This window comes from Hypomesus nipponensis, chromosome 26, assembly GCF_054491055.1.
Source record: "Hypomesus nipponensis isolate SF chromosome 26, ASM5449105v1, whole genome shotgun sequence".
In the NCBI taxonomy this organism is placed as follows: domain Eukaryota; kingdom Metazoa; phylum Chordata; class Actinopteri; order Osmeriformes; family Osmeridae; genus Hypomesus; species Hypomesus nipponensis.
This window is the reverse complement of record NC_140386.1, coordinates 436,883-453,676: the sequence shown is the minus strand read 5'-3', so window position 1 is coordinate 453,676 and position 16,794 is coordinate 436,883. Positions and strand designations below refer to the sequence as shown.

General features: G+C 48.4%; 1 protein-coding gene across 1 annotated transcript in view; it reads right to left on the bottom strand.

The window, feature by feature from the left end:
• LOC146220932 (uncharacterized) overlaps positions 1 to 16,794 on the bottom strand; it is a 40,645-nt gene that overhangs the window by 23,747 nt on the left and 104 nt on the right. The window contains exons 2-66 of the mRNA XM_084692584.1: positions 16,565 to 16,776; positions 16,311 to 16,414; positions 16,071 to 16,189; positions 15,794 to 15,961; positions 15,395 to 15,594; positions 15,145 to 15,257; positions 14,922 to 15,028; positions 14,631 to 14,798; positions 14,117 to 14,325; positions 13,925 to 14,019; positions 13,785 to 13,804; positions 13,620 to 13,641; positions 13,493 to 13,520; positions 13,307 to 13,391; positions 13,015 to 13,164; positions 12,716 to 12,927; positions 12,486 to 12,589; positions 12,246 to 12,364; positions 11,969 to 12,136; positions 11,570 to 11,769; positions 11,320 to 11,432; positions 11,097 to 11,203; positions 10,806 to 10,973; positions 10,292 to 10,500; positions 10,100 to 10,194; positions 9,960 to 9,979; positions 9,795 to 9,816; positions 9,668 to 9,695; positions 9,482 to 9,566; positions 9,190 to 9,339; positions 8,891 to 9,102; positions 8,661 to 8,764; positions 8,421 to 8,539; positions 8,144 to 8,311; positions 7,745 to 7,944; positions 7,495 to 7,607; positions 7,272 to 7,378; positions 6,981 to 7,148; positions 6,467 to 6,675; positions 6,275 to 6,369; positions 6,135 to 6,154; positions 5,970 to 5,991; positions 5,843 to 5,870; positions 5,657 to 5,741; positions 5,365 to 5,514; positions 5,066 to 5,277; positions 4,824 to 4,927; positions 4,584 to 4,702; positions 4,307 to 4,474; positions 3,908 to 4,107; positions 3,658 to 3,770; positions 3,435 to 3,541; positions 3,144 to 3,311; positions 2,630 to 2,838; positions 2,438 to 2,532; positions 2,298 to 2,317; positions 2,133 to 2,154; positions 2,006 to 2,033; positions 1,820 to 1,904; positions 1,528 to 1,677; positions 1,229 to 1,440; positions 988 to 1,091; positions 748 to 866; positions 471 to 638; positions 72 to 271 (exon numbers count right to left, since the gene is read on the bottom strand). Coding sequence (XP_084548710.1) covers positions 72 to 271; positions 471 to 638; positions 748 to 866; positions 988 to 1,091; positions 1,229 to 1,440; positions 1,528 to 1,677; positions 1,820 to 1,904; positions 2,006 to 2,033; positions 2,133 to 2,154; positions 2,298 to 2,317; positions 2,438 to 2,532; positions 2,630 to 2,838; positions 3,144 to 3,311; positions 3,435 to 3,541; positions 3,658 to 3,770; positions 3,908 to 4,107; positions 4,307 to 4,474; positions 4,584 to 4,702; positions 4,824 to 4,927; positions 5,066 to 5,277; positions 5,365 to 5,514; positions 5,657 to 5,741; positions 5,843 to 5,870; positions 5,970 to 5,991; positions 6,135 to 6,154; positions 6,275 to 6,369; positions 6,467 to 6,675; positions 6,981 to 7,148; positions 7,272 to 7,378; positions 7,495 to 7,607; positions 7,745 to 7,944; positions 8,144 to 8,311; positions 8,421 to 8,539; positions 8,661 to 8,764; positions 8,891 to 9,102; positions 9,190 to 9,339; positions 9,482 to 9,566; positions 9,668 to 9,695; positions 9,795 to 9,816; positions 9,960 to 9,979; positions 10,100 to 10,194; positions 10,292 to 10,500; positions 10,806 to 10,973; positions 11,097 to 11,203; positions 11,320 to 11,432; positions 11,570 to 11,769; positions 11,969 to 12,136; positions 12,246 to 12,364; positions 12,486 to 12,589; positions 12,716 to 12,927; positions 13,015 to 13,164; positions 13,307 to 13,391; positions 13,493 to 13,520; positions 13,620 to 13,641; positions 13,785 to 13,804; positions 13,925 to 14,019; positions 14,117 to 14,325; positions 14,631 to 14,798; positions 14,922 to 15,028; positions 15,145 to 15,257; positions 15,395 to 15,594; positions 15,794 to 15,961; positions 16,071 to 16,189; positions 16,311 to 16,414; positions 16,565 to 16,776 — 8,003 coding nt within the window. The remainder of the gene's footprint in view (positions 1 to 71; positions 272 to 470; positions 639 to 747; positions 867 to 987; positions 1,092 to 1,228; positions 1,441 to 1,527; positions 1,678 to 1,819; positions 1,905 to 2,005; positions 2,034 to 2,132; positions 2,155 to 2,297; positions 2,318 to 2,437; positions 2,533 to 2,629; positions 2,839 to 3,143; positions 3,312 to 3,434; positions 3,542 to 3,657; positions 3,771 to 3,907; positions 4,108 to 4,306; positions 4,475 to 4,583; positions 4,703 to 4,823; positions 4,928 to 5,065; positions 5,278 to 5,364; positions 5,515 to 5,656; positions 5,742 to 5,842; positions 5,871 to 5,969; positions 5,992 to 6,134; positions 6,155 to 6,274; positions 6,370 to 6,466; positions 6,676 to 6,980; positions 7,149 to 7,271; positions 7,379 to 7,494; positions 7,608 to 7,744; positions 7,945 to 8,143; positions 8,312 to 8,420; positions 8,540 to 8,660; positions 8,765 to 8,890; positions 9,103 to 9,189; positions 9,340 to 9,481; positions 9,567 to 9,667; positions 9,696 to 9,794; positions 9,817 to 9,959; positions 9,980 to 10,099; positions 10,195 to 10,291; positions 10,501 to 10,805; positions 10,974 to 11,096; positions 11,204 to 11,319; positions 11,433 to 11,569; positions 11,770 to 11,968; positions 12,137 to 12,245; positions 12,365 to 12,485; positions 12,590 to 12,715; positions 12,928 to 13,014; positions 13,165 to 13,306; positions 13,392 to 13,492; positions 13,521 to 13,619; positions 13,642 to 13,784; positions 13,805 to 13,924; positions 14,020 to 14,116; positions 14,326 to 14,630; positions 14,799 to 14,921; positions 15,029 to 15,144; positions 15,258 to 15,394; positions 15,595 to 15,793; positions 15,962 to 16,070; positions 16,190 to 16,310; positions 16,415 to 16,564; positions 16,777 to 16,794) is intronic.

The window sequence follows — 16,794 nt, the reverse complement described above, 5'->3', positions numbered from 1 at the left end:
GCGGTGTGTGCTCCACCGATGCCTACTGTGAGAAGGGATGCTGGCTGGAGGTACAGTACGTATATACTCACATCACTTGGTAGTTGGTGCAGTTGACGCTCGAAGTTGCATTGGTCAGCATCTCGGCAGTGACACTGGGGAGGATAGGAGTCAGCTTCACGTCGAACCACTCCAACCAGTCTGCTCTTTCAAACAGCGGGAAGTGAGGGCTGATGACGACGAAGGTCCAATTCATCACAATATCTCTCACGGATGGCTGGATGTCAGGTGTCTGTGTAAACATAACATGAGAGGTCGTGAAATTGTCACTCCTCTCCATGATGGCATTTGGCCAACGTTTTCTGCCAGCAGCCAATCAGCTTTTCCATTGTGCTTCTCTGTAAATCACCAAGGGGAGGGCGTTGCAGTTTCCCAGGTGCACGGTTTAAACGCGTGGATTTAGCTTTCGCCACCAAAGCGGATCGGCATACCTGTCCGTCTGAGGTCAGTTGAGTCAGGAACTCATCGACGTTGTTGAAAGCGTCCCCTTGTTCAAGTCGCTCGAGGACACGGGTGATCTCTTTTGTATCATTCAGTGCCCCGGAGGTCAATGTCAACTCTGCCACTTGGGTTGGGCTAAGCACAGACAGTGCTTCCATCTGAATCCAAACAAAAATGAAAAAGAAGGGTGATGCACGTGTGACCTGGAAGCACAGCGATGAATTGGAATGAACGCAGTGTGTCAGACAATCGGTCAAATTGGCTTACGCTGGAGAAGTTTGCATTGAGAGTTTGTAGGTCCTCCAGAGTTGCAAAAACAGAGAAGTGGCCAAAGTTCTTATTGAGCCAGTCCGTACTGCCACTGGTGTTTGAAACACAGCCGGGATCTGCAACAAAATCAGTGCCGTACAGTTACCGAACCATCACTGTTGCATTGGATGAATGCTTAAATGGACGGGCCCGCCACTTATGCCAGTGTTTATTTCCACAACTCAGAGCCATATTCACCTGAAGAGTCATTTCGCGAAAGGAATGGGTTGATGAAGTGAGAGTAGACCGCTTTTTGTCCTTCTCCGTCCACGGATGAGGTTTGGCTGCTCAGAGCTTGAATGCTGGAAGGTAGAGCACACTTGCTGTTATGCGGCTTTCTTTGCTACATCCTGAGCACATCCCCGGCTCATTCCTTTTTTTTCTCTTTTTTTTCTCTTTTTTTTTACTGAATTGGAGAAGAGGACAAGATTTCACTTACACAATTTGGTAGGTCTGGCAACTGAAGTTTTTGGAGCTGAGACAAGCCAGGAGGTTCACGGAGGAAGATGCCAGGAATGGGCGGAGCCTCTTCTGAAACAACGTGGCCACAAACGTGGCATCCTGCAGCTGGGCACTGCTGACATTTTGGATGAGGAGCTCTCCAATGGCATTGAGGGCCTGTGGTGTCGATGGACCGCTGATGTTGGAAGCCTGGAAAGGTAGAAACAGAGATGCGTGAGCAAAGTCCAACCACTTGAGGCAACATTTCAGTGCCACTGTGGGGTTACATGCGCATACCATGGAGGAGTAGTTCAGAAGGGCCTGATCCAGAAGTGGAGCAACTCTTTGGAAGAACAGCTTCCAGGTCTCTGTGTCGGATGTCCTTTGGCTGGCCAGTTGGCATTTCAGCAGCGTGACCAAGCTGTCCACTGACAGATGGGCGCTTGCCTTGAAGAAATGGATGCAGAAAGAGGAGGCACGTGAGAAATCTAGGGCTTGAACCCAAATACCCTCACCGTTGACACAGACATTGGAATCAAACTGTCCACCGACAGCCAGCATCTTGGCCTGTCCGGCTTCAGAAACGTACCTTGGCGCAGGCATATTCGGAGATGGTGAATTGGCACAAAGTTCCAGAAGAATTGCCAGAGGACAAGTACTGTTGTACGAGTGAGCTGCAAGAAACCATACTTAGTTAATTGTCTGATAAATGCCAGCTCAGAGTGGCTGTTGTCTTTCAAAGTCTTAGCTTTGGAAATCAAAGACCTGCACCTACCTGTCCACCTCAGCACAGATTTGGGCCTCTGCAAAAAGGGAAAGAAACAGTGGTTCTTTAGTGTCAATGAAATTTGACCAATTTACAAAAAAGGGTCGCGCAAATGTTTCTCAGAGCGCCAACTTACCATTCACAGGGGTTTCTTTGCACTGGAGGGGAGAAAGGTTCATGATTATCATAGACAAAAGGTTCACTGGCTTTCGCTTACAACGTAACAATACACTCAATGCAATTCCCCTGTCGTTTTAGCAAGCGTGTCATTCAGGCAAAAGCTTGTTCAGAGTGAACTTACCACCACAGCATCTGGACAACCTTTGGGGCGAGAAAAGAAGACATTTAGATAATGCAACACCTAATGCAGCACGTGATCCTAGCTCAGAAAAATGGCTTGGCATGAATGCAGTAGGTAAGGAAGGAGCAACTTTCACACACCGCTGAATGTCTCCATAAGTGCATCCCGGCTTGACTTTACACCCTTTGTGAGATTTGACGGAAGAGACGCCAAACTTTGCTCAAGACCTTGGATTCTGCAAGAAAATGAAAGGGAGAGATGATAGCAGTCTTTGGATGGGATTCTCTGAAGCCACGGCCAAGGAGTCTGTAGCATGCACAGAAATCTCTTACATGGCATTGTAGGATCCACAGCTGATGTTACTTGGGATGACAACCAAGCTGGCAGGTTGGAAACTGGCCAGCAGAACAACCAGATTGACTTGGAACCACAGCTGGTAGTCGCTCGGCTCAAAGGTGGCAAATTCGGGAGCGAGAGTCGTCAAGGTCAGGTTCAGCATGGTGTCCCTAACAGCTGTGTTTTTGATGATGGTGATGTTTCTCTACGAAAGACATGGTTCACGGGTTAGGAAGACAAGCCACTTCCTTTGTAACAGTGGCAGACACAGAGTTCTGGGGAGCAGACTTTTCAACTCAGTCAACTGAAATTCATGAGCTGTCCCAAATGGACCAATTGAAAGCGGGTCTTCCCTGAACACAAGGGATCACATCTGCAATTCCTTTTAGTCTATTTGCGCCCTCAACTGAAAAGGTTTAAAACTCGCCAAGCCCAATAGAAGTTGCGAAGCCGTGGTACTTTTTCAGCTAACGTAGCCAGGAAATCTTGACCCGAGTATCGTGCACTCACCTCTTTGGTGACTTCAACAAATGTCTCGAAGAACACATCGAGCTGCTCTTTCTCTGTCAAGCTGACGAAAACCTGCTTCACAATGGTTTCATTGTCCAGTGCGCCCGAGTCCGGGTCCAGTAGCAACTCAGCTTTCTGGTTTGATGAGAGAGCGTCGAGACTGGTCACCTGAGGAATAGAGGACAAACATGATGTGAGTACGGTTCACGTCCGGTCCACCCAATAAAGAGTCAACGTTATGGATATCGGTCTCCAAATGGTCATCGTTTGCCTTGGTATCCAATGTATTACCCCTGAGATGTTGAAGTATTTCAGAGTAAAGTAGGTCGTGTAGTCCGAGAAGGGACCCAGGTTGATTTCAAGCCATTTGGCGTCACTGTTGATGTCCTTTCTACAAGCTGTGGGACACAAGTGAGCAATTGAAAGACCGAAATGGGAAGTACACTGTTATTTTGATCAAATAACAAGGGCGTGACGTGTCAACTGTCCGGTGCGCTTGCTCTGTGCCTCCTACCTTTGTCATTGATGACGGGGGCAGATCTCTTCAGGTAATTCAGCAGAACACCTACGATGGCCTGTTTGCTATCCAGTGTAAGTCTGGGGAAGGCCTTGCCCATCCCTCGCACACTGCAACAGAGGAAAAGGGAACACTCATAGCCTCCATCCCCACATACGCAGTATATACGTGTGCCAGCGGTGTGTGCTCCACCGATGCCTACTGTGAGAAGGGATGCTGGCTGGAGGTACAGTACGTATATACTCACATCACTTGGTAGTTGGTGCAGTTGACGCTCGAAGTTGCATTGGTCAGCATCTCGGCAGTGACACTGGGGAGGATAGGAGTCAGCTTCACGTCGAACCACTCCAACCAGTCTGCTCTTTCAAACAGCGGGAAGTGAGGGCTGATGACGACGAAGGTCCAATTCATCACAATATCTCTCACGGATGGCTGGATGTCAGGTGTCTGTGTAAACATAACATGAGAGGTCGTGAAATTGTCACTCCTCTCCATGATGGCATTTGGCCAACGTTTTCTGCCAGCAGCCAATCAGCTTTTCCATTGTGCTTCTCTGTAAATCACCAAGGGGAGGGCGTTGCAGTTTCCCAGGTGCACGGTTTAAACGCGTGGATTTAGCTTTCGCCACCAAAGCGGATCGGCATACCTGTCCGTCTGAGGTCAGTTGAGTCAGGAACTCATCGACGTTGTTGAAAGCGTCCCCTTGTTCAAGTCGCTCGAGGACACGGGTGATCTCTTTTGTATCATTCAGTGCCCCGGAGGTCAATGTCAACTCTGCCACTTGGGTTGGGCTAAGCACAGACAGTGCTTCCATCTGAATCCAAACAAAAATGAAAAAGAAGGGTGATGCACGTGTGACCTGGAAGCACAGCGATGAATTGGAATGAACGCAGTGTGTCAGACAATCGGTCAAATTGGCTTACGCTGGAGAAGTTTGCATTGAGAGTTTGTAGGTCCTCCAGAGTTGCAAAAACAGAGAAGTGGCCAAAGTTCTTATTGAGCCAGTCCGTACTGCCACTGGTGTTTGAAACACAGCCGGGATCTGCAACAAAATCAGTGCCGTACAGTTACCGAACCATCACTGTTGCATTGGATGAATGCTTAAATGGACGGGCCCGCCACTTATGCCAGTGTTTATTTCCACAACTCAGAGCCATATTCACCTGAAGAGTCATTTCGCGAAAGGAATGGGTTGATGAAGTGAGAGTAGACCGCTTTTTGTCCTTCTCCGTCCACGGATGAGGTTTGGCTGCTCAGAGCTTGAATGCTGGAAGGTAGAGCACACTTGCTGTTATGCGGCTTTCTTTGCTACATCCTGAGCACATCCCCGGCTCATTCCTTTTTTTTCTCTTTTTTTTCTCTTTTTTTTTTACTGAATTGGAGAAGAGGACAAGATTTCACTTACACAATTTGGTAGGTCTGGCAACTGAAGTTTTTGGAGCTGAGACAAGCCAGGAGGTTCACGGAGGAAGATGCCAGGAATGGGCGGAGCCTCTTCTGAAACAACGTGGCCACAAACGTGGCATCCTGCAGCTGGGCACTGCTGACATTTTGGATGAGGAGCTCTCCAATGGCATTGAGGGCCTGTGGTGTCGATGGACCGCTGATGTTGGAAGCCTGGAAAGGTAGAAACAGAGATGCGTGAGCAAAGTCCAACCACTTGAGGCAACATTTCAGTGCCACTGTGGGGTTACATGCGCATACCATGGAGGAGTAGTTCAGAAGGGCCTGATCCAGAAGTGGAGCAACTCTTTGGAAGAACAGCTTCCAGGTCTCTGTGTCGGATGTCCTTTGGCTGGCCAGTTGGCATTTCAGCAGCGTGACCAAGCTGTCCACTGACAGATGGGCGCTTGCCTTGAAGAAATGGATGCAGAAAGAGGAGGCACGTGAGAAATCTAGGGCTTGAACCCAAATACCCTCACCGTTGACACAGACATTGGAATCAAACTGTCCACCGACAGCCAGCATCTTGGCCTGTCCGGCTTCAGAAACGTACCTTGGCGCAGGCATATTCGGAGATGGTGAATTGGCACAAAGTTCCAGAAGAATTGCCAGAGGACAAGTACTGTTGTACGAGTGAGCTGCAAGAAACCATACTTAGTTAATTGTCTGATAAATGCCAGCTCAGAGTGGCTGTTGTCTTTCAAAGTCTTAGCTTTGGAAATCAAAGACCTGCACCTACCTGTCCACCTCAGCACAGATTTGGGCCTCTGCAAAAAGGGAAAGAAACAGTGGTTCTTTAGTGTCAATGAAATTTGACCAATTTACAAAAAAGGGTCGCGCAAATGTTTCTCAGAGCGCCAACTTACCATTCACAGGGGTTTCTTTGCACTGGAGGGGAGAAAGGTTCATGATTATCATAGACAAAAGGTTCACTGGCTTTCGCTTACAACGTAACAATACACTCAATGCAATTCCCCTGTCGTTTTAGCAAGCGTGTCATTCAGGCAAAAGCTTGTTCAGAGTGAACTTACCACCACAGCATCTGGACAACCTTTGGGGCGAGAAAAGAAGACATTTAGATAATGCAACACCTAATGCAGCACGTGATCCTAGCTCAGAAAAATGGCTTGGCATGAATGCAGTAGGTAAGGAAGGAGCAACTTTCACACACCGCTGAATGTCTCCATAAGTGCATCCCGGCTTGACTTTACACCCTTTGTGAGATTTGACGGAAGAGACGCCAAACTTTGCTCAAGACCTTGGATTCTGCAAGAAAATGAAAGGGAGAGATGATAGCAGTCTTTGGATGGGATTCTCTGAAGCCACGGCCAAGGAGTCTGTAGCATGCACAGAAATCTCTTACATGGCATTGTAGGATCCACAGCTGATGTTACTTGGGATGACAACCAAGCTGGCAGGTTGGAAACTTGCCAGCAGAACAACCAGATTGACTTGGAACCACAGCTGGTAGTCGCTCGGCTCAAAGGTGGCAAATTCGGGAGCGAGAGTCGTCAAGGTCAGGTTCAGCATGGTGTCCCTAACAGCTGTGTTTTTGATGATGGTGATGTTTCTCTACGAAAGACATGGTTCACGGGTTAGGAAGACAAGCCACTTCCTTTGTAACAGTGGCAGACACAGAGTTCTGGGGAGCAGACTTTTCAACTCAGTCAACTGAAATTCATGAGCTGTCCCAAATGGACCAATTGAAAGCGGGTCTTCCCTGAACACAAGGGATCACATCTGCAATTCCTTTTAGTCTATTTGCGCCCTCAACTGAAAAGGTTTAAAACTCGCCAAGCCCAATAGAAGTTGCGAAGCCGTGGTACTTTTTCAGCTAACGTAGCCAGGAAATCTTGACCCGAGTATCGTGCACTCACCTCTTTGGTGACTTCAACAAATGTCTCGAAGAACACATCGAGCTGCTCTTTCTCTGTCAAGCTGACGAAAACCTGCTTCACAATGGTTTCATTGTCCAGTGCGCCCGAGTCCGGGTCCAGTAGCAACTCAGCTTTCTGGTTTGATGAGAGAGCGTCGAGACTGGTCACCTGAGGAATAGAGGACAAACATGATGTGAGTACGGTTCACGTCCGGTCCACCCAATAAAGAGTCAACGTTATGGATATCGGTCTCCAAATGGTCATCGTTTGCCTTGGTATCCAATGTATTACCCCTGAGATGTTGAAGTATTTCAGAGTAAAGTAGGTCGTGTAGTCCGAGAAGGGACCCAGGTTGATTTCAAGCCATTTGGCGTCACTGTTGATGTCCTTTCTACAAGCTGTGGGACACAAGTGAGCAATTGAAAGACCGAAATGGGAAGTACACTGTTATTTTGATCAAATAACAAGGGCGTGACGTGTCAACTGTCCGGTGCGCTTGCTCCGTGCCTCCTACCTTTGTCATTGATGACGGGGGCAGATCTCTTCAGGTAATTCAGCAGAACACCTACGATGGCCTGTTTGCTATCCAGTGTAAGTCTGGGGAAGGCCTTGCCCATCCCTCGCACACTGCAACAGAGGAAAAGGGAACACTCATAGCCTCCATCCCCACATACGCAGTATATACGTGTGCCAGCGGTGTGTGCTCCACCGATGCCTACTGTGAGAAGGGATGCTGGCTGGAGGTACAGTACGTATATACTCACATCACTTGGTAGTTGGTGCAGTTGACGCTCGAAGTTGCATTGGTCAGCATCTCGGCAGTGACACTGGGGAGGATAGGAGTCAGCTTCACGTCGAACCACTCCAACCAGTCTGCTCTTTCAAACAGCGGGAAGTGAGGGCTGATGACGACGAAGGTCCAATTCATCACAATATCTCTCACGGATGGCTGGATGTCAGGTGTCTGTGTAAACATAACATGAGAGGTCGTGAAATTGTCACTCCTCTCCATGATGGCATTTGGCCAACGTTTTCTGCCAGCAGCCAATCAGCTTTTCCATTGTGCTTCTCTGTAAATCACCAAGGGGAGGGCGTTGCAGTTTCCCAGGTGCACGGTTTAAACGCGTGGATTTAGCTTTCGCCACCAAAGCGGATCGGCATACCTGTCCGTCTGAGGTCAGTTGAGTCAGGAACTCATCGACGTTGTTGAAAGCGTCCCCTTGTTCAAGTCGCTCGAGGACACGGGTGATCTCTTTTGTATCATTCAGTGCCCCGGAGGTCAATGTCAACTCTGCCACTTGGGTTGGGCTAAGCACAGACAGTGCTTCCATCTGAATCCAAACAAAAATGAAAAAGAAGGGTGATGCACGTGTGACCTGGAAGCACAGCGATGAATTGGAATGAACGCAGTGTGTCAGACAATCGGTCAAATTGGCTTACGCTGGAGAAGTTTGCATTGAGAGTTTGTAGGTCCTCCAGAGTTGCAAAAACAGAGAAGTGGCCAAAGTTCTTATTGAGCCAGTCCGTACTGCCACTGGTGTTTGAAACACAGCCGGGATCTGCAACAAAATCAGTGCCGTACAGTTACCGAACCATCACTGTTGCATTGGATGAATGCTTAAATGGACGGGCCCGCCACTTATGCCAGTGTTTATTTCCACAACTCAGAGCCATATTCACCTGAAGAGTCATTTCGCGAAAGGAATGGGTTGATGAAGTGAGAGTAGACCGCTTTTTGTCCTTCTCCGTCCACGGATGAGGTTTGGCTGCTCAGAGCTTGAATGCTGGAAGGTAGAGCACACTTGCTGTTATGCGGCTTTCTTTGCTACATCCTGAGCACATCCCCGGCTCATTCCTTTTTTTTCTCTTTTTTTTTACTGAATTGGAGAAGAGGACAAGATTTCACTTACACAATTTGGTAGGTCTGGCAACTGAAGTTTTTGGAGCTGAGACAAGCCAGGAGGTTCACGGAGGAAGATGCCAGGAATGGGCGGAGCCTCTTCTGAAACAACGTGGCCACAAACGTGGCATCCTGCAGCTGGGCACTGCTGACATTTTGGATGAGGAGCTCTCCAATGGCATTGAGGGCCTGTGGTGTCGATGGACCGCTGATGTTGGAAGCCTGGAAAGGTAGAAACAGAGATGCGTGAGCAAAGTCCAACCACTTGAGGCAACATTTCAGTGCCACTGTGGGGTTACATGCGCATACCATGGAGGAGTAGTTCAGAAGGGCCTGATCCAGAAGTGGAGCAACTCTTTGGAAGAACAGCTTCCAGGTCTCTGTGTCGGATGTCCTTTGGCTGGCCAGTTGGCATTTCAGCAGCGTGACCAAGCTGTCCACTGACAGATGGGCGCTTGCCTTGAAGAAATGGATGCAGAAAGAGGAGGCACGTGAGAAATCTAGGGCTTGAACCCAAATACCCTCACCGTTGACACAGACATTGGAATCAAACTGTCCACCGACAGCCAGCATCTTGGCCTGTCCGGCTTCAGAAACGTACCTTGGCGCAGGCATATTCGGAGATGGTGAATTGGCACAAAGTTCCAGAAGAATTGCCAGAGGACAAGTACTGTTGTACGAGTGAGCTGCAAGAAACCATACTTAGTTAATTGTCTGATAAATGCCAGCTCAGAGTGGCTGTTGTCTTTCAAAGTCTTAGCTTTGGAAATCAAAGACCTGCACCTACCTGTCCACCTCAGCACAGATTTGGGCCTCTGCAAAAAGGGAAAGAAACAGTGGTTCTTTAGTGTCAATGAAATTTGACCAATTTACAAAAAAGGGTCGCGCAAATGTTTCTCAGAGCGCCAACTTACCATTCACAGGGGTTTCTTTGCACTGGAGGGGAGAAAGGTTCATGATTATCATAGACAAAAGGTTCACTGGCTTTCGCTTACAACGTAACAATACACTCAATGCAATTCCCCTGTCGTTTTAGCAAGCGTGTCATTCAGGCAAAAGCTTGTTCAGAGTGAACTTACCACCACAGCATCTGGACAACCTTTGGGGCGAGAAAAGAAGACATTTAGATAATGCAACACCTAATGCAGCACGTGATCCTAGCTCAGAAAAATGGCTTGGCATGAATGCAGTAGGTAAGGAAGGAGCAACTTTCACACACCGCTGAATGTCTCCATAAGTGCATCCCGGCTTGACTTTACACCCTTTGTGAGATTTGACGGAAGAGACGCCAAACTTTGCTCAAGACCTTGGATTCTGCAAGAAAATGAAAGGGAGAGATGATAGCAGTCTTTGGATGGGATTCTCTGAAGCCACGGCCAAGGAGTCTGTAGCATGCACAGAAATCTCTTACATGGCATTGTAGGATCCACAGCTGATGTTACTTGGGATGACAACCAAGCTGGCAGGTTGGAAACTGGCCAGCAGAACAACCAGATTGACTTGGAACCACAGCTGGTAGTCGCTCGGCTCAAAGGTGGCAAATTCGGGAGCGAGAGTCGTCAAGGTCAGGTTCAGCATGGTGTCCCTAACAGCTGTGTTTTTGATGATGGTGATGTTTCTCTACGAAAGACATGGTTCACGGGTTAGGAAGACAAGCCACTTCCTTTGTAACAGTGGCAGACACAGAGTTCTGGGGAGCAGACTTTTCAACTCAGTCAACTGAAATTCATGAGCTGTCCCAAATGGACCAATTGAAAGCGGGTCTTCCCTGAACACAAGGGATCACATCTGCAATTCCTTTTTGTCTATTTGCGCCCTCAACTGAAAAGGTTTAAAACTCGCCAAGCCCAATAGAAGTTGCGAAGCCGTGGTACTTTTTCAGCTAACGTAGCCAGGAAATCTTGACCCGAGTATCGTGCACTCACCTCTTTGGTGACTTCAACAAATGTCTCGAAGAACACATCGAGCTGCTCTTTCTCTGTCAAGCTGACGAAAACCTGCTTCACAATGGTTTCATTGTCCAGTGCGCCCGAGTCCGGGTCCAGTAGCAACTCAGCTTTCTGGTTTGATGAGAGAGCGTCGAGACTGGTCACCTGAGGAATAGAGGACAAACATGATGTGAGTACGGTTCACGTCCGGTCCACCCAATAAAGAGTCAACGTTATGGATATCGGTCTCCAAATGGTCATCGTTTGCCTTGGTATCCAATGTATTACCCCTGAGATGTTGAAGTATTTCAGAGTAGAGTAGGTCGTGTAGTCCGAGAAGGGACCCAGGTTGATTTCAAGCCATTTGGCGTCACTGTTGATGTCCTTTCTACAAGCTGTGGGACACAAGTGAGCAATTGAAAGACCGAAATGGGAAGTACACTGTTATTTTGATCAAATAACAAGGGCGTGACGTGTCAACTGTCCGGTGCGCTTGCTCCGTGCCTCCTACCTTTGTCATTGATGACGGGGGCAGATCTCTTCAGGTAATTCAGCAGAACACCTACGATGGCCTGTTTGCTATCCAGTGTAAGTCTGGGGAAGGCCTTGCCCATCCCTCGCACACTGCAACAGAGGAAAAGGGAACACTCATAGCCTCCATCCCCACATACGCAGTATATACGTGTGCCAGCGGTGTGTGCTCCACCGATGCCTACTGTGAGAAGGGATGCTGGCTGGAGGTACAGTACGTATATACTCACATCACTTGGTAGTTGGTGCAGTTGACGCTCGAAGTTGCATTGGTCAGCATCTCGGCAGTGACACTGGGGAGGATAGGAGTCAGCTTCACGTCGAACCACTCCAACCAGTCTGCTCTTTCAAACAGCGGGAAGTGAGGGCTGATGACGACGAAGGTCCAATTCATCACAATATCTCTCACGGATGGCTGGATGTCAGGTGTCTGTGTAAACATAACATGAGAGGTCGTGAAATTGTCACTCCTCTCCATGATGGCATTTGGCCAACGTTTTCTGCCAGCAGCCAATCAGCTTTTCCATTGTGCTTCTCTGTAAATCACCAAGGGGAGGGCGTTGCAGTTTCCCAGGTGCACGGTTTAAACGCGTGGATTTAGCTTTCGCCACCAAAGCGGATCGGCATACCTGTCCGTCTGAGGTCAGTTGAGTCAGGAACTCATCGACGTTGTTGAAAGCGTCCCCTTGTTCAAGTCGCTCGAGGACACGGGTGATCTCTTTTGTATCATTCAGTGCCCCGGAGGTCAATGTCAACTCTGCCACTTGGGTTGGGCTAAGCACAGACAGTGCTTCCATCTGAATCCAAACAAAAATGAAAAAGAAGGGTGATGCACGTGTGACCTGGAAGCACAGCGATGAATTGGAATGAACGCAGTGTGTCAGACAATCGGTCAAATTGGCTTACGCTGGAGAAGTTTGCATTGAGAGTTTGTAGGTCCTCCAGAGTTGCAAAAACAGAGAAGTGGCCAAAGTTCTTATTGAGCCAGTCCGTACTGCCACTGGTGTTTGAAACACAGCCGGGATCTGCAACAAAATCAGTGCCGTACAGTTACCGAACCATCACTGTTGCATTGGATGAATGCTTAAATGGACGGGCCCGCCACTTATGCCAGTGTTTATTTCCACAACTCAGAGCCATATTCACCTGAAGAGTCATTTCGCGAAAGGAATGGGTTGATGAAGTGAGAGTAGACCGCTTTTTGTCCTTCTCCGTCCACGGATGAGGTTTGGCTGCTCAGAGCTTGAATGCTGGAAGGTAGAGCACACTTGCTGTTATGCGGCTTTCTTTGCTACATCCTGAGCACATCCCCGGCTCATTCCTTTTTTTTCTCTTTTTTTTTACTGAATTGGAGAAGAGGACAAGATTTCACTTACACAATTTGGTAGGTCTGGCAACTGAAGTTTTTGGAGCTGAGACAAGCCAGGAGGTTCACGGAGGAAGATGCCAGGAATGGGCGGAGCCTCTTCTGAAACAACGTGGCCACAAACGTGGCATCCTGCAGCTGGGCACTGCTGACATTTTGGATGAGGAGCTCTCCAATGGCATTGAGGGCCTGTGGTGTCGATGGACCGCTGATGTTGGAAGCCTGGAAAGGTAGAAACAGAGATGCGTGAGCAAAGTCCAACCACTTGAGGCAACATTTCAGTGCCACTGTGGGGTTACATGCGCATACCATGGAGGAGTAGTTCAGAAGGGCCTGATCCAGAAGTGGAGCAACTCTTTGGAAGAACAGCTTCCAGGTCTCTGTGTCGGATGTCCTTTGGCTGGCCAGTTGGCATTTCAGCAGCGTGACCAAGCTGTCCACTGACAGATGGGCGCTTGCCTTGAAGAAATGGATGCAGAAAGAGGAGGCACGTGAGAAATCTAGGGCTTGAACCCAAATACCCTCACCGTTGACACAGACATTGGAATCAAACTGTCCACCGACAGCCAGCATCTTGGCCTGTCCGGCTTCAGAAACGTACCTTGGCGCAGGCATATTCGGAGATGGTGAATTGGCACAAAGTTCCAGAAGAATTGCCAGAGGACAAGTACTGTTGTACGAGTGAGCTGCAAGAAACCATACTTAGTTAATTGTCTGATAAATGCCAGCTCAGAGTGGCTGTTGTCTTTCAAAGTCTTAGCTTTGGAAATCAAAGACCTGCACCTACCTGTCCACCTCAGCACAGATTTGGGCCTCTGCAAAAAGGGAAAGAAACAGTGGTTCTTTAGTGTCAATGAAATTTGACCAATTTACAAAAAAGGGTCGCGCAAATGTTTCTCAGAGCGCCAACTTACCATTCACAGGGGTTTCTTTGCACTGGAGGGGAGAAAGGTTCATGATTATCATAGACAAAAGGTTCACTGGCTTTCGCTTACAACGTAACAATACACTCAATGCAATTCCCCTGTCGTTTTAGCAAGCGTGTCATTCAGGCAAAAGCTTGTTCAGAGTGAACTTACCACCACAGCATCTGGACAACCTTTGGGGCGAGAAAAGAAGACATTTAGATAATGCAACACCTAATGCAGCACGTGATCCTAGCTCAGAAAAATGGCTTGGCATGAATGCAGTAGGTAAGGAAGGAGCAACTTTCACACACCGCTGAATGTCTCCATAAGTGCATCCCGGCTTGACTTTACACCCTTTGTGAGATTTGACGGAAGAGACGCCAAACTTTGCTCAAGACCTTGGATTCTGCAAGAAAATGAAAGGGAGAGATGATAGCAGTCTTTGGATGGGATTCTCTGAAGCCACGGCCAAGGAGTCTGTAGCATGCACAGAAATCTCTTACATGGCATTGTAGGATCCACAGCTGATGTTACTTGGGATGACAACCAAGCTGGCAGGTTGGAAACTGGCCAGCAGAACAACCAGATTGACTTGGAACCACAGCTGGTAGTCGCTCGGCTCAAAGGTGGCAAATTCGGGAGCGAGAGTCGTCAAGGTCAGGTTCAGCATGGTGTCCCTAACAGCTGTGTTTTTGATGATGGTGATGTTTCTCTACGAAAGACATGGTTCACGGGTTAGGAAGACAAGCCACTTCCTTTGTAACAGTGGCAGACACAGAGTTCTGGGGAGCAGACTTTTCAACTCAGTCAACTGAAATTCATGAGCTGTCCCAAATGGACCAATTGAAAGCGGGTCTTCCCTGAACACAAGGGATCACATCTGCAATTCCTTTTTGTCTATTTGCGCCCTCAACTGAAAAGGTTTAAAACTCGCCAAGCCCAATAGAAGTTGCGAAGCCGTGGTACTTTTTCAGCTAACGTAGCCAGGAAATCTTGACCCGAGTATCGTGCACTCACCTCTTTGGTGACTTCAACAAATGTCTCGAAGAACACATCGAGCTGCTCTTTCTCTGTCAAGCTGACGAAAACCTGCTTCACAATGGTTTCATTGTCCAGTGCGCCCGAGTCCGGGTCCAGTAGCAACTCAGCTTTCTGGTTTGATGAGAGAGCGTCGAGACTGGTCACCTGAGGAATAGAGGACAAACATGATGTGAGTACGGTTCACGTCCGGTCCACCCAATAAAGAGTCAACGTTATGGATATCGGTCTCCAAATGGTCATCGTTTGCCTTGGTATCCAATGTATTACCCCTGAGATGTTGAAGTATTTCAGAGTAGAGTAGGTCGTGTAGTCCGAGAAGGGACCCAGGTTGATTTCAAGCCATTTGGCGTCACTGTTGATGTCCTTTCTACAAGCTGTGGGACACAAGTGAGCAATTGAAAGACCGAAATGGGAAGTACACTGTTATTTTGATCAAATAACAAGGGCGTGACGTGTCAACTGTCCGGTGCGCTTGCTCCGTGCCTCCTACCTTTGTCATTGATGACGGGGGCAGATCTCTTCAGGTAATTCAGCAGAACACCTACGATGGCCTGTTTGCTATCCAGTGTAAGTCTGGGGAAGGCCTTGCCCATCCCTCGCACACTGCAACAGAGGAAAAGGGAACACTCATAGCCTCCATCCCCACATACGCAGTATATACGTGTGCCAGCGGTGTGTGCTCCACCGATGCCTACTGTGAGAAGGGATGCTGGCTGGAGGTACAGTACGTATATACTCACATCACTTGGTAGTTGGTGCAGTTGACGCTCGAAGTTGCATTGGTCAGCATCTCGGCAGTGACACTGGGGAGGATAGGAGTCAGCTTCACGTCGAACCACTCCAACCAGTCTGCTCTTTCAAACAGCGGGAAGTGAGGGCTGATGACGACGAAGGTCCAATTCATCACAATATCTCTCACGGATGGCTGGATGTCAGGTGTCTGTGTAAACATAACATGAGAGGTCGTGAAATTGTCACTCCTCTCCATGATGGCATTTGGCCAACGTTTTCTGCCAGCAGCCAATCAGCTTTTCCATTGTGCTTCTCTGTAAATCACCAAGGGGAGGGCGTTGCAGTTTCCCAGGTGCACGGTTTAAACGCGTGGATTTAGCTTTCGCCACCAAAGCGGATCGGCATACCTGTCCGTCTGAGGTCAGTTGAGTCAGGAACTCATCGACGTTGTTGAAAGCGTCCCCTTGTTCAAGTCGCTCGAGGACACGGGTGATCTCTTTTGTATCATTCAGTGCCCCGGAGGTCAATGTCAACTCTGCCACTTGGGTTGGGCTAAGCACAGACAGTGCTTCCATCTGAATCCAAACAAAAATGAAAAAGAAGGGTGATGCACGTGTGACCTGGAAGCACAGCGATGAATTGGAATGAACGCAGTGTGTCAGACAATCGGTCAAATTGGCTTACGCTGGAGAAGTTTGCATTGAGAGTTTGTAGGTCCTCCAGAGTTGCAAAAACAGAGAAGTGGCCAAAGTTCTTATTGAGCCAGTCCGTACTGCCACTGGTGTTTGAAACACAGCCGGGATCTGCAACAAAATCAGTGCCGTACAGTTACCGAACCATCACTGTTGCATTGGATGAATGCTTAAATGGACGGGCCCGCCACTTATGCCAGTGTTTATTTCCACAACTCAGAGCCATATTCACCTGAAGAGTCATTTCGCGAAAGGAATGGGTTGATGAAGTGAGAGTAGACCGCTTTTTGTCCTTCTCCGTCCACGGATGAGGTTTGGCTGCTCAGAGCTTGAATGCTGGAAGGTAGAGCACACTTGCTGTTATGCGGCTTTCTTTGCTACATCCTGAGCACATCCCCGGCTCATTCCTTTTTTTTCTCTTTTTTTTTCTTTTTTTTTTTTTTCTTTTTTTTACTGAATTGGAGAAGAGGACAAGATTTCACTTACACAATTTGGTAGGTCTGGCAACTGAAGTTTTTGGAGCTGAGACAAGCCAGGAGGTTCACGGAGGAAGATGCCAGGAATGGGCGGAGCCTCTTCTGAAACAACGTGGCCACAAACGTGGCATCCTGCAGCTGGGCACTGCTGACATTTTGGATGAGGAGCTCTCCAATGGCATTGAGGGCCTGTGGTGTCGATGGACCGCTGATGTTGGAAGCCTGGAAAGGTAGAAACAG